Source organism: Vigna radiata, chromosome 6, assembly GCF_000741045.1.
Source record: "Vigna radiata var. radiata cultivar VC1973A chromosome 6, Vradiata_ver6, whole genome shotgun sequence".
NCBI lineage: Eukaryota > Viridiplantae > Streptophyta > Magnoliopsida > Fabales > Fabaceae > Vigna > Vigna radiata.
In genome coordinates, this window is record NC_028356.1 from 16852443 (window position 1) to 16867240 (window position 14798).

Sequence of the window (14798 nt, forward strand, 5' to 3'; positions counted from 1 at the left end):
CTATTTGAATCTTATTATTTCACATAAGATTTGAGATTTGTGTTAAATTAATTTCTAATTCTGTCAATTTACCATTTAATGACTATTTTAATACTTTATGCAACTTTGCAGATATAATGTGTTCAGCAACATGTAAAATTTTAAAAAAATCATAAATAGTTTTGAAATCTCATCGTGGTACTTTTTTTATTTCTAATTGTTTCTCTTTTTTTTGGGGTATTATAGAAATATAAGTAGTTTATTTGGCCGAATGAGAGAAAAATTAAATTAAATTATTTTAAAGTAAAATTAACTTATGTTAAAATAAAAATTAAAACTTTAAAAATATGTATGATATTTTTTTATAATTTAGTTTATGAAAACTAATTCATGAGAAATATTGAAATTTTAAAAATGATATTTTTTATATTAAACTAATAATACAAGGAAATCTAATTTAGTTGTCATTTAACAAAAAATTTCATAAAAAGAGACAACTATTATTTTTAATTTAATTTACATATCATAATAATAACTTAAAAATAATGAAACACAAAACAATAAATGAAGAGTAATAACATTGAAGATTTCAATTGAAGTTTGATAATATGAGTTAAACAGATATAAATGGATTTACAATTACTTATTTAACTCCTACTAATCAACATCTATTGAAATTTTCAATGATATCACGCATGCATGAAGTAAATTATAAAAAACAAAAACAATTCAATGTTTGCATCAAACAAGATATTCAACTTTTCGTATAAGTATTGTGACAACATTTCCATATTCTGATCTGTTTATAAACCAAATTATTCAATCTCTTCAACCAAACAAGAAAAATCTCGATTTGATGAATCATGTTGATAATCACTGATAAGAAATTTGATGTATGAACCAGCCAATTAACAATAGAAAAAGTTCACAACAGATCGGAAGAAAGTGAAAAATAGGATGATAAGAAAATAACTTACAAAAGGGTTCAGCAATCTTCGAACATATCAAAAGAAAATCTTTAACAGAAGATAGATTTCAGTTTCACCCAACACCAGCCTCGTTAGAACATACAGAAATCCAGTGGTGAAATAGAAAAGAAACCTATTGTAAGAAAGAACAATGTGATTCGCAATGAATAAACAACACACAAACCTAATTCACAATGAATAAAGAAACAAATCACTACTTAAAAAGTGTTTGTTTCTAATTTCTGAATTGGACAAATGGTATGAAAGTTTACTAAATTTGGAGCATCATTTTTGGATCCAAACACAAAAAGAATCGGTATTTGTTCATATAAATAAGGAAGGATCAAAATATTTAGAAGTATTCACAATAAATTTGAATACTTTTAAAATAAATTCCAATATTTTTGAAGAATTAACAAAATATATAATATGTATTTGTTGTTTATTGATTATATACATATAAAATGTATTTATTTATTTATTTAAAGCAAAAACAAAGATGTATCTTATCTAATGTTATTTGGTAAACTCATCTCCACATGTTTGTGTGAAGCCCAAAGGAGATAAGGGCATTTGGGAAGCGTGGCAAACAAAGAAGACGATGGAGAAGAACCTTATTATTCTACATAGTAAACCATGGCCTTCCCTGTTAATACCTTCTCACAGTGCCACCCACTTAGAGTGGCAGGGCTCGACAAGGGTCCTTGCAAGCTCCAACAGTGTCTCTATGATCAATTTGTCACACCCAAAATTGATAGATACCCAGTTGAATCAACTATGTGTCAATGGTCAGCTGAGTGAGGCTGTGGCAATTCTTGACTCCTTGGCCCAACAAGGGTCTAAGGTCAGACCCATGACCTTCATTAACTTGCTTCAGGCTTGTATAGACAGAGACTGCATTTGGGTGGGTAGGGAGTTGCATGCCAGGGTTGGGTTGGTGAGAAAGGTGGACCCTTTTGTGGAGACCAAGTTGGTCAGCATGTATGCTAAATGTGGGCTCTTGGAGGAAGCACGGAAAGTGTTTGATGAAATGCGTGAGAGGAATTTGTTCACTTGGTCTGCTATGATTGGTGCTTGCTCCAGAGACCTTAAGTGGGAGGAAGTTGTGGAGCTTTTTTATGATATGATGCAAAATGGGGTTTTGCCTGATGATTTTTTGTTACCAAAGATTTTGAAAGCTTGCGGAAAGTGCAGGGATTTTGAAGCCGGGAGGTTGATCCATTCTTTGGTGATCCGTAGAGGAAGGTGCTCTTCTTTGCGCGTGATCAATTCAATTCTGGCTGTGTATGCTAAGTGTGGGGAGATGAGTTATGCAGAGAAGCTTTTTAGAAGAATGGATGAGAAGAGCTATGTTTCCTGGAATGTGATAATAACTGGATATTGTCAGAAGGGTGAGATCGAACAAGCTCGGAAGTATTTTGATGCAATGCAGGAGGAAGGGATTGAACCAGGATTGGTAACATGGAACATTTTGATCGCCAGTTATAGTCAGTTGGGGCATTGTGAGATTGCAATTGATTTAATGAGGAAGATGCAGAGTTTTAGGATTACTCCTGATGTATATACTTGGACTTCTTTGATTTCTGGGTTTACTCAAAAGGGAAGGATCAATGATGCTTTAGATTTGTTGAGGGAGATGTTTATAGTGGGGGTTGAGGCCAACAGTATTACAATTGCTAGTGCAGTGTCGGCATGTGCATCAGTAAAATCACTAAGTATGGGATCAGAAGTCCATTCTCTAGCTGTTAAGATAGGTTTGGTTGATGATATGCTAATTGGTAATTCACTGATTGATATGTATGCCAAAGGTGGCAATCTGGAAGCTGCTCAACGCATTTTTGATGTGATGTTAAAGAGAGATGTATATTCTTGGAACTCCATTATTGGAGGGTATTGCCAAGCTGGTTTCTGTGGCAAAGCTCACGAGTTATTTCTGAAAATGCAGGAGTCTGATTCACCACCTAACGTTGTGACATGGAATGTAATGATCACAGGATTTATGCAGAATGGTGCCGAGGACGAGGCATTGGATCTTTTTCAAAGAATTGAGAAAGATGGGAATATTAAACCAAATGTAGCATCATGGAACTCTTTAATTTCTGGTTTCTTGCTGAGTGGACAAAAGGAAAAGGCATTGCAGATATTTCGGCGGATGCAGTTCTCCAATATGGCTCCCAACTTAGTTACAGTGCTTACCATCCTTCCTGCCTGTGCAAACCTAGTGGCTGCTAAGAAAGTGAAAGAAATTCATTGTTGTGCAATACGTAGAAATATAGTGTCTGAACTTTATGTATCAAATACATTCATTGATAATTATGCTAAGTCGGGAAATATAATGTACTCCAGAAAAGTATTTGATGGATTATCCCCAAAAGATATCATTAGTTGGAACTCTCTGCTTTCAGGTTATGTTTTACACGGCTGTTCAGAGTCTGCACTTGATCTTTTTGATCAGATGAAGAAGGATGATAGACTCCATCCAAATAGAGTTACTCTTGCAAGTATTATCTCAGCTTATAGTCATGCTGGAATGGTGGATGAGGGAAAACATGCTTTCTCCAACATGAGTGAAGACTTTAAGATCAGACTTGATCTGGAACATTATTCCGCTATGGTATATTTGCTGGGTCGTTCGGGTAAGCTTGCCGAAGCATTGAAGTTTATTCTGAACATGCCCGTTGAACCAAATTTTTCTGTATGGACCGCCTTTCTGACTGCCTGCAGAATTCATAAGAATTTCGGAATGGCAATCTTTGCTGGAGAACGTCTGCTTGAGTTGGATCCTGAAAATATTATAACTCAGCATTTACTTTCACAGGCATATACTTTATGTGGGAAGTCTATGGAAGCTCCCAAAATGACAAAGCTGGAGAAAGAAAAGTTTATAGTTGGGCAAAGCTGGATTGAAATGAATAACATGGTCCATACTTTTGTTGTTGGTGATCAGTCAAAACCATATTTGGAGAAGCTACATTCTTGGCTAAAACGGGTAGGTGTAAATGTCAAGGCACATATTTCTGACCATGGGCTTTGCATTGAGGAAGAGGAGAAGGAAGAGATTGGTAGTGTACATAGTGAAAAGCTTGCGATTGCGTTTGCATTAATAGGTTCTCATCACACACCTCAAATTTTACGGATAGTAAAGAATTTGAGAATGTGTAAGGACTGCCATGACACAGCTAAATACATATCGTTGGCATATGGATGTGAAATATATTTAAGCGATTCAAATTGTTTACACCATTTTAAAGATGGTCATTGTTCTTGTAACGATTATTGGTAGAACAAATACACCTGAAAGAGAATTAATGGATTCTGAAATATGTAAATCTGTCATGCCGTTTTAATCATTCTTGATGTACATGGATCTTTTGATGATATCTACATGAACAAAATAAAAGGGACAACATTAATTGACACCACGTGTCAATTTAGGCCAAGATTATTATTTGTACGTATTCTTTCAATTCAAATGCAAATTGCAACCCGATTGTAAGGGTCTTCCACGGATTAGGTAGCTGATACTAGAGCAGTTTTATTTTAGAGGGTGGTGGATCATGAGTAAATAGACACAAGTGAAGATGATACTTCAGTTTCTTCAAAAAAACATGTAAGGTTAAAAAATAGCCTTGGAACTTGAGGAGAAACGGAAACTAATGCAGTCATACTACTTTTCAATGCACAACAATAGGGAATGATCTAAAAGAATTATATATATACTGGAATAAAATTCCCTTGCCTTGTATATCGGCAAGAGAAATGTACATCACGAGTATTTTGTAACTGTGCATTTTTTTAAAAATAATATATTTATTATATGAATTTATACTTTTTAAAATATAATTAAAGTGTAGCATAAATATTTTAATTTTTGTAAATTTATATAAATAACATTTTATTATGAAAATTTATATAAGTTATTTACATGTTTTTTAAAATTTTATTTTAATATACAATTTTGTAAAAAATAATAATCGTATATATTATGAGAATAAATAATCCAATAATTTTTTCTTGGTACATAATTAGTTTTGCATACTTAAAAGGTAATTCCAGAAAAAATACGTATATTCGTATAAATGTGATTTGTTTTGAAAGTAATTCCGGAGACTTTTCATATATGTATGAGTATTAGAAATTCTATGTACAAAAGTACATCCTTTAATTATTGTAATTAGATGGGTAAATCTTGGGAATTTAAATAAGTAATATTAGTTCATTTATTTCGATTAGCCATTACATAATATAATGTATAATTTAATCTATTATAGTTGGAGGTATAAACCTTAAGAATTTAAATGAGTAGTATTAGTTTATTTATTCTGATTAGCTAGTATAAAATATAATATATAATTCGACTTATTGTAGTTGGAGGTATAAACCTTGGAGATTTAAATGAGTAGTATTAACAACTCCTTTATCATGATTAGTTATTACAAAATTCAATATATAATTTGATTTATTGTAGTAGAAGGTGTGAAAAGTTGGAGATTTAAATAAGTAGTGTTTCAATAACATCTATTTGAGTAATATTTATATATAATAATTAATCTTGACAATTTGGTATTACAGTTATTATTTATGATGAGATATCATTTTGTTATTATTAACTGCATTGTTATTATATGTTTGAGATAAGTATTACTCTAATGGGAACATAGACCCACGACTCATGTTTACTCATGTTGATTTTATAAATACAGCTAGTATTTCTCAAGGAATACTCACTTAATACTCACCCAATATCTTATACTCATATTCATAGATCCTAAACTCTCTTACTAACTTAAACATTAGAGAATTTTTTGCAAGTCAATCTCCCCCCTTTAAGTAGTAAAGAATCTCATTTCGACTTTCAAGAGCATTCAAGCCACCGATAGGATATTGTCATTTGTCTACAAATCTACGCTCAAGATCTTGGTAAGACCAAGTAGTATTAGCTCATTTATCTTGACTAGTCATTATAAAATATAATACATATCTATTGTAGTCGGAGGTATAAACCTTTGGGATTTAAATAATATCGTTTATCCTAACAACCCATCACAAAATACAATATATAATTTGATTTATTGTAGTTTGAGGTGTATAGGTAATTCAATGTGGATAAATTTATTGAAATAATCCTAGAATTTAAATAATGAGTGATTTATAATATTGAATTAATGTGTGTGAAATTATTATAGTATATTATTTGTCAATATTAAATTAAATAAATTTAATTTATTTTTTTATAGTATTATTTTAATTTCATTAGTTTATTATTACATTTTATGATTGTGATTTTCATCTACGATAATCATATATGTATGTTTATATATACGGAAGTAAATATTTCACAAATAGTATTTAGAATCTACAATGACCTTGTGATGTTCTAAATAGAATGAATGCATGTATATATTTATGTACTCATAAATTTGATAGTGTCTCCTTCTTAAGAAGAGATATTATTATTTAAAAAAAATTTACTTGAAAATTTGGAGAACTCTAAATACATATTATATAGATTTACACTTTTGTACTGAATATTATTATCTAGTAATGACCTGATTTAGGTTGTTACATTCTCTCCACTCACCCACCTAATACATATGTGAATTTCATGTTGAAGTCATTTGTTGCAAATTTTGTGTGTATCAATCTTTCCTCCCTCGATATCAGACAACATCTGATCTTGGAATATTTACTCAAACATGAGTTCCACTAATGACTCCTATACAATCCTATTCATATAAATAATTGTTTAAATGACAATGGTAGCACTAATAAATATAGGTTTAAATATTTTTTTGTCCCTACGTTAAGTGTTAATGTTCAGTTTAGTCCCCGCTTTTAAAAGTGTATACTTTTGGTCCCTATGATATGGAAAATGTATCAAATCAGTCCTATCCGTTAAGTTGGTAAGAACAACGTTAAATGTCCCTATGATGTGGCAAAAGGATATTTTATAGCAAAGATAGATATGAAAATACCCTTTGATTAGAATAAATTATATATATTTGTGCTTGCCGTAAGACATTCATGTGGAAAGACCTTAGCTAAAGGAGTTGAGGTGAAGGACGTGAGCTGAGGTGGGATGCCTTAAATTCTTCGTTGTAAGACAATGTTTGTGTTATTCGCTGTTTCCTTCGTTTGAGGTAGGTGCCCTATGGTAAGCAAGTTGTTGTTTGTTTTATGAAGTACATACCCTAACTTCAGGAACTATTGTTGGGGTCTTCTCTGTTTGAGGTTCTTTTTAGGGATTGAGGTTGTTTTGTTGGGCTGGACGAAGCATTATTGTGTTGTTCCGCGAGGCAATGTCAATGAATTAGTGTTCCTCTTGCTCATGGGGGAGCTCTCATGGTGCTTCATCATCAAGAGGAATGGTTGGCAGGCAAATATGCTATTATCGAGAGCTTGCCGTATTGAGAGTCGCAAAAATTGCTAAGAACCAGGGAAAGCATTTTTAGGGCTGCCCTAATTACAAGGTTTGTTTCCTTGGTTGTGTTTTTTTTTTGGGATACAATTCTTTGGTTTTCCATGACATGTTCTTGGTTGGATGTTTTGAACAACGGAGTCGAAATGAAGAAGTGTGAGGATGTAATTTCTTCAAATGGCGCACTGAAGATAATGTAGATGAAAGGAATACTACAATTGGATGGAAAAGGAGAAAGATTATTAAGGTTTAATAGCCAATTTTGTCCCTAGTTTCGTTAACAAATATCAATTTAGTCCCTCGTTTTAAAAGTGTTTAAAATGAATCTTTATTTTCAAAATTTTGAGTCAAATTCGTCCCTTTCGTAAAATAGAAATAAACGACGTTAATGGATTGATGATATGACAACAAATAGTGCTTACATGTCATTATTGGGTTGTCACAATAGAATGCTTAGTTCCATTTCTTCTTCCTCCTTTCCCAGTACTTCTGATTTGGCCTTGCATTTCCTGGTTCCTCTTAAGAAACCATATTCAGAGGTTCTCTTTCCAATTTCTTCTCTCCGCCATTTATCTCTAACAAGCAAACCCCAGTTTCGTTCCTCATGTCTCTCCGCATTATTTGCAGATCATCCAACCTTGGAGAAGAGGGTTTTCGGTTTGTGGCTTAGTAGTGCGGAATCCTAGCCGGTGACTCGTGGTGTGACATTGAAAGAAGAGCTACGATCCTGGTTGTTTGGGAAGGTGACAACGCGGTGAGGGCGTAGCCAGCGGAGGCGCAACGAAGGCATGACGAAGGCACAACGGAGGTTTCTTCTCTCCATTTCGATTCGTGATGCAAGGAGGGAGCTTCCTTCCTTTTCTCCTTTTCCGGTTTGTCTTGTAGAGGGTTCCTGACCTTGTTTCTGATTTGGGAATGTGAGTTGTTGTTTCTTCCTTGCAGGTTTTGGTCTCGTTTTGTTTTAAGCTAGGGTTTGAAATGAGGATTTCGAATTGGGATTGAATTTAGGGTTTCTTAAATTGGGAATTTGGAGGTTAGGGTTTTCAAATTTTGGAAATCTATACCTAAGTCCCTGTCGCGGAGTGTCTCGGACTGTGCCATCAGGGAATCAGCTAGGGCCAATTGATAACAACTCTTATAATTGGGAAACAGAGCAAGCTATTGGCAAGCCAATTGAAAGTGTTGTCCAAGCTACAGGAAAAATGTTGGCAACTATATTGGGAGTGGAGGTTTTGGGGCAACATACAAGGCAGAGATAACATCAGGAATCCTAGTGGCAGTCAAATGACTCGTAGTTGGACAGTTCCAAGGTGTTCCACAATTCCATGTTGAGATCAAGACCCTTAGGAGGCTTCACCATCCTAACCTTGTCACTCTAATTGGTTATCATGCTTGTGAAACAAAGATGTTTCTCATATACAATTATTTGCCAGGTGGTAATCTTGAAAATTTTATCCATGAAGATGATTGTTTCATGCCCGTCTCGTGCCACAGTTGTCTCAATGCCGCCATATTAGTGGTTGTTGCTGCTCCGGTGGTTCCTTACTCGAAGAGATATCAGAAACATGGTCTCCATCAATTAGTGCATCTTCGTCCTCTATTCCAAGGAAGCAGCGAGAGTCTTGGTCTCGAAATGGAGGAGGGTCTTAATAAAATCCCTAAATTAAAAAACCTCATCTTAATAAAACACCACGTGTCATCACAGAAAAATCAATATAGTGACACATTGAGAATAACTGGTGCCACATCATTAATACATTAACTCCGTTTAGCGATACTTAATGGAAAGGACAAATTTGACGCATATTTTACTAATTGTGGACATATTCCATACTGATAACACTTTAAATTTGCATATTTTTCTGTGATAATATTCTTCTTTTGATGGAATCCCTCTTGGCACAGTCCTCTTTCATGTATTTTTACATTTCATTGTATTTGTAGCCTAGCGTGAAAGGAGCTTGGGTCACTATAAATACCTAGCCCTTCATTGTATTCCTTACTTTTGAGCTTAATGAGAATAAACTTTTCTAATTCAGAAAATTATTCTCTCTTGAAAGTCATTGGCTAGAGAGTCCAAAGACCTCTAGCCTCCTTCCAAAGCACACTTCTATTTTTCATTTCTCCATTAATTTCCATGGTGCTTCTCACTCATCCACGCTGATCCACTCTCTCGCTGCCACCTCCTCTGCCTGTGTCAGCCCATCAGCACATCATTCTCTTCATTTCGCAAACACGCACAATTTCATTTTCATCTCCTAGATACCTCGAGAGCATCTTCTCTCTCAAAGAGCTCCTCTCCTCCATTTCATCACAGATTCATCATCGATTTCTCCACAGATCTGTTCATTTCGTCTCAGATTCATCACCTCTTCTTCATCCTAGGGTTTATTCCTCATTTAGGTATTTTCCACCGATTATCTTCCATTTTCTACCGTTCAAACACATTTCCACCGATTAATCTTTGGTTTGAATCGATTAATCGGTTCGTTTGAGTCGTTTCACCATTTCTAGGGTTTCCTTGAGTCAGATCCCGATCTCGACGAGTTTGCACTCAAACTCGTGTCTTCTCTTCACGAATTAGGTTTTCCTCTCTTGATCTTGAGATTATTCAACATTCCGCTGCGTCGTCTTCTCTCTAGAAGAAGCTTCGAGGATTTGCGTCACGCCTACGTTCATTCTCTCAGAGCTGTCTTCCATCATCTTTTAGGTCATTTTTGTTTCTAATTGATTATAAATAGTATAGTTTAGAGTAATTAGGATAAAAATAGACTTTTGATAGAAATAATGTTAATTTTCCCTTTTTAGTAGTTTTTTTTAATTAATATTTTTTTCATCTTTAGATAAAAATTTTCAGAAAAATAAATAATTGTTTTTTTTATCTGCAGATCAAGTCTTTGGTTGATTGGGCCGAGCATTGGGCTGATTGGAGTTAAACGTTGGTGCACTTAACAATTGGGCCGCTGATGGGTTGAAGCCCACTAAATTAAAATGTTGCATATCTGATGGGAGCGATGTTGTTGTTTTTAATTGAAGTTGATAATGGATTGGGCCATTTAATTGGAATTGGGTCAGCGTTGAAATGGCAGAAGTAAAGCACCTGGTTACGAGCTGAAAGAGAATTAGACCACTGGCTGGATCAAAGTTTAGTGGAACGCAGCATTTTAGCATTGCTGATGCATCAAGGGGTCTTTACCTCACGATTTCATTTGGCAGCAAAAGCAAAAACACCCAAGAGCTAGGGCAAGGTGTGAGAGGGGCGAAGAAGAGAAACTGACCGAAGAAGCACACGACTTTGATCGGAAGAGCTGGAGAAGCTGACCGGAGATCAAACGACTGGGAAGGAGAAGAAAAGAGGACCGTCCGATGAAGAGAATATAGAATGCAGCGAGCAAGGTTCCATTTTTTTTGACTACTTTTCAGTTTCTATGGCCCTATAAAAAGGGGTTCTTCCATGTAAATTGTTTTCTTCTTGAGACTTCTTCTACGGACTTTCACAGAGACACTTTTCATTTTACATTTTTAGATTTAGATAGATAGAGAGGGCGCGAGAGCCTAGGGTTTACACAATTTCAGACGATTCGAGTTCTCGTGTTCTTCCTTGCATCTTGTTCGGTATATTTTCGTGTAATCTTTGTTTTCTTGTGAATAAAATTTCTGTTTTGTACATTTGGTGATTTTGATTTTTCCATTGATTCTGTGTTTTGTGTTCTTGATCGATGATGTGTGAGTCTTTCTTATGTGTTTTGATTTGAAAACGAGTTGAACTCGTAACTCTGCACATTATAATTCCATTTTGGAATTAAACGACTCCACAGTGAGCGTATATTTTTGAGGTGTCTTCTCGAGACAAAGTGAGTTTAATGAGAAAAAATATTGTTTCTAGCTTCTGTTAATTCTTGGAAAATATGATTTAGACTCTGTTACTCCACAATTGAAATTCCCTTTTGGAATTACATGACTCCATAGTGAGCATGACTCACCGAGATGTCTTCTCGAGTTTGGAGATGAGTCTAGTGAAGGAGAAACATTATAATTAGTATTTTGTTTCTTTTAATTCATTTTGATTAGAGTTTTGTATGTTTTAGAGTAGATTGCATGTTTCAATTGCATTTAGATTAGGTTTTGCATCTGGTAATGATTAGAAACATGAATTAGGAATTAAATTTGCTTTGATTTGGTATAGTAAGTGGGTATTTACCCAATTTAGGTTCTGATTTGGAACTTAAATACCTCAGAATGGGTATGACTGTCCAGGATGTCTTCCTGAGTGGTAAAAGACTACTTTTCTATACTAAATTTGGCACTTTTGATTCTGATTCATGACTTCAATCAACCAATATGTTTCTACTCATTAGTTTAGGTATTTGTTCATTTGATTTTGGTTTCCTTATTTTTTTATTTGAGTTTTGTTTAGATTGTATTATATTTGTTCTGTTTCATTTGTAGTAAGTGGATTTTGTTGCTGTTTTGATACTGCTATTTTCTTTTCTTTCATTACATTTCAATTTCTTAATTCTTTTAAATAGATGTCAGTTTGGATTAGTTTTAATTTTGTTATTTTAGTTTTATTCATTTTAAATGTCCCCACCTGTTTAGTAGTTTAATAGTAGATAATTAGTAAATAAATACAAGACCTTAACCATACACTTTAATCTTAATAAGCTGAGTCCTAGGATTGATATTATGGTTGCCCTATGCTACATTAGTGGGGACCAGTTCTTTGTTCTGCCTTAGGCGACTAAAAGGCAGTTTAACACATACACTTTTAAAAATGGGGACTGATTTGACATTAGGCAACGAAAGTGGGGACCAAAAAGGTTATTAAACCGATTATTAATTTGGAAAAATCACTTTTGGTTTGTCATAAAAAGGAGAAGGTCTTAATATCCATGCTATGTATGATGGGGTTGATTAACATCATCTTTGTATGTCTTTTGTTTTAATTTTGTTGAAGTGGTGTATCAGTCACATTTTGTGATGAAGAACTTGGTTATATTGTAATGAATAAGATTGAGGTTGTAATGAGATTGTGGTTGTAATGACATTGTACTTAATGAAGAAGTTGGTTATATTATAATGTTTGTTACTTTAAGTTTTTGTGATATTGATGAAATCAGAATCTGCTTCCATAAACTTGTAAGCCAAAAATAAAGTAATGAAGTTGATATGGCTATGATAGTACAATATGAGACAACCCAAAATAATATGAATATGATATTCAAGGCGAAACATCACAGAAAGCAACATTATTTGAAATTTTATCAAGATACATCACATATCATCCAAAATGAAATTGTTGTTGAGAGAAAAATACATGATAGAAAACAACAGTATTTGAAGTCAAAGTACATATCCAAAATACAAAGTAGAACAATCTAAAGTAGTGTTATAGTTTGATCTGCCTGGGTTTGTTTAGTAATCTGACTTCCTTGAGTGGGGTGTAGTGTATCTTCGTGGTGTGGTGTGGTGTAGGTTCTTGGTGTGGTATAGGTTCCTGGTGTGGTGTACCTTCCTGGTGTTGTTGTTGAGTTTCTTGAGAGCAATTAGTTCTTTTATACCCTAGTTGTCTACATACAGAACATCTTTTAGGGATTCCTTTTTGTCCAAGTTGTGTATCATCCTTCTTTTGCTCCTAACTATCAAGTCTTCTTTTATATCGTGGTCTACCTGGAAACACCCCTTTTTGGTGGAGGCAGAATATCAGGAGTTGAAGTCCTTTGCCATAGATGAGGACCATTCACAGGGAAAATGATTGGGTTATATGTTTCTTCATACGTGCAGGTTCTAAACCAAAGTGGTATGTACTCTTCTGGATTGATGTTTAAAAACCTCATTGCTGTGAGTGCATGACATTAAGGGATTCCTATTATTGTCCACTTTCTGAAGGTGCATTCTCTTTTCTCAACATCAACCACAAACTTCTCAACAATGTTGGATGTATGGCCGATCTGAAATATTTGCACCCCTGACCAACTGCCAAATGATAAACAATGAATGTTAACAACAAATCTTATATATAAACAAATAATGAAATGAAATCCCAACTATAAACAATTCACAAGTTTTCATACTTAGGTATCTAATATTTTGTCTTCTCTAACTCCTTATGTAGTCTGTTTTGAATTTTGGGGCAAATGATACCTTTAAATCTACTTATCTTCTCTCTATTGGATGCCCACCTGTTCATCAGGTACATACGAGTCTCTTCCAATATTTTTATGATTGGTTTCCCCCTTGCATCTAAGATCACATTGTTAAAACCTTCAAATATGTTATTCACAAGTGTGTCACAAACAGGTCTTCATGTAAATCTGAATCTAGACCAAAATCTGCAAAAATATAAAGTTAAAGATTTGGAAAATAAATAAACATGTAAAAAATATGAAAGATCATCTAAACTTTTGAACACTTGCCTTGGTGGGATAGTTATCAAGTATTTAAATGCGTCTTCATTAACTTCCTTGATTTGTCTCAATACTAACTCCCATGCTTCGGGGGTTGTTGATGTTGCATCCTTCCATAGTAATTGTCTCAGGTTTATGCCAACAAATTTCTTCCTAAAATTTGAATAAATGTGCCTCACACAGAAATGTTGGTCCACACCAGGCAATAGTTGTTGTAAAGCTGGCAGAAGTCCCTATTCAAACAAACTATAAGCATTAAATTTACTTACTTTCTATGGTGAACAAAGTAATGAATAAAAGGGATTCATGTTACTTACTTTCTGTTGATCTGACACAAATGTACACTTTGAACAAAATCCCTCACCTCCAAGATCCTCAATTAACAATTCCAAAAAAAAGTCCATGATTCCTTATTCTCTAATTCAACAACAGCATATGCTAACGGACACATCTGGTCATTAGCATATCTTCCAACAACAGTTAAAAGCTCACCTCCATATTTCCCTTTTAAGAAACAACCATCCAAATGTATAATTGGTCTACATGATACAAAGTTGTCCTTACATGCTTTTAAACACACATAAATTCTCTTGAATATGGTCTTATCCTCATTTTGTTCTACATTAAGTTTAACTGTTGAGTCAGGGTTTGCCCGCAGTAACTCGTGTGCATAATCATACAGTCTTTCATATTGTTGTTTGAAGCTACCATCAATGTTGGCGGATGCCATTGCTTTTGCCCTACTTGTTGTAGACCTAGACACAACAATGTTATATTTTTTACAAAATTTATTGTGTAGGTTTTTCATTTTCATATCAGGATTTGCTTTCATGCTCTTCTCCAACCTCCCACTTAACAATTTAGAGTTAACTAGACCAATTTTGAATTCTCTACTACAGGTATGTTTGTCCACAATCTTCCTTAGCTGCCATGTACGCTTGGTGCTCCTATATCTACAATAAGCGTACCATGGACATTTCTCTTGTGAGCCATAACATTTCACACATATTCTTCTCTTATAATTCT

General features: G+C 34.2%; 1 protein-coding gene across 1 annotated transcript; it reads left to right on the plus strand.

Moving 5' to 3' along the window:
• Positions 1–1481: 1481 nt before the first annotated feature.
• On the plus strand, positions 1482–4297 carry LOC106762969 (pentatricopeptide repeat-containing protein At1g19720). The gene has a single exon (XM_014647109.2). It carries the CDS (start codon positions 1549–1551, stop codon positions 4228–4230), a length of 2682 nt encoding a protein of 893 aa, XP_014502595.1. The 5' UTR covers positions 1482–1548; the 3' UTR covers positions 4231–4297.
• Positions 4298–14798: the final 10501 nt, after the last annotated feature.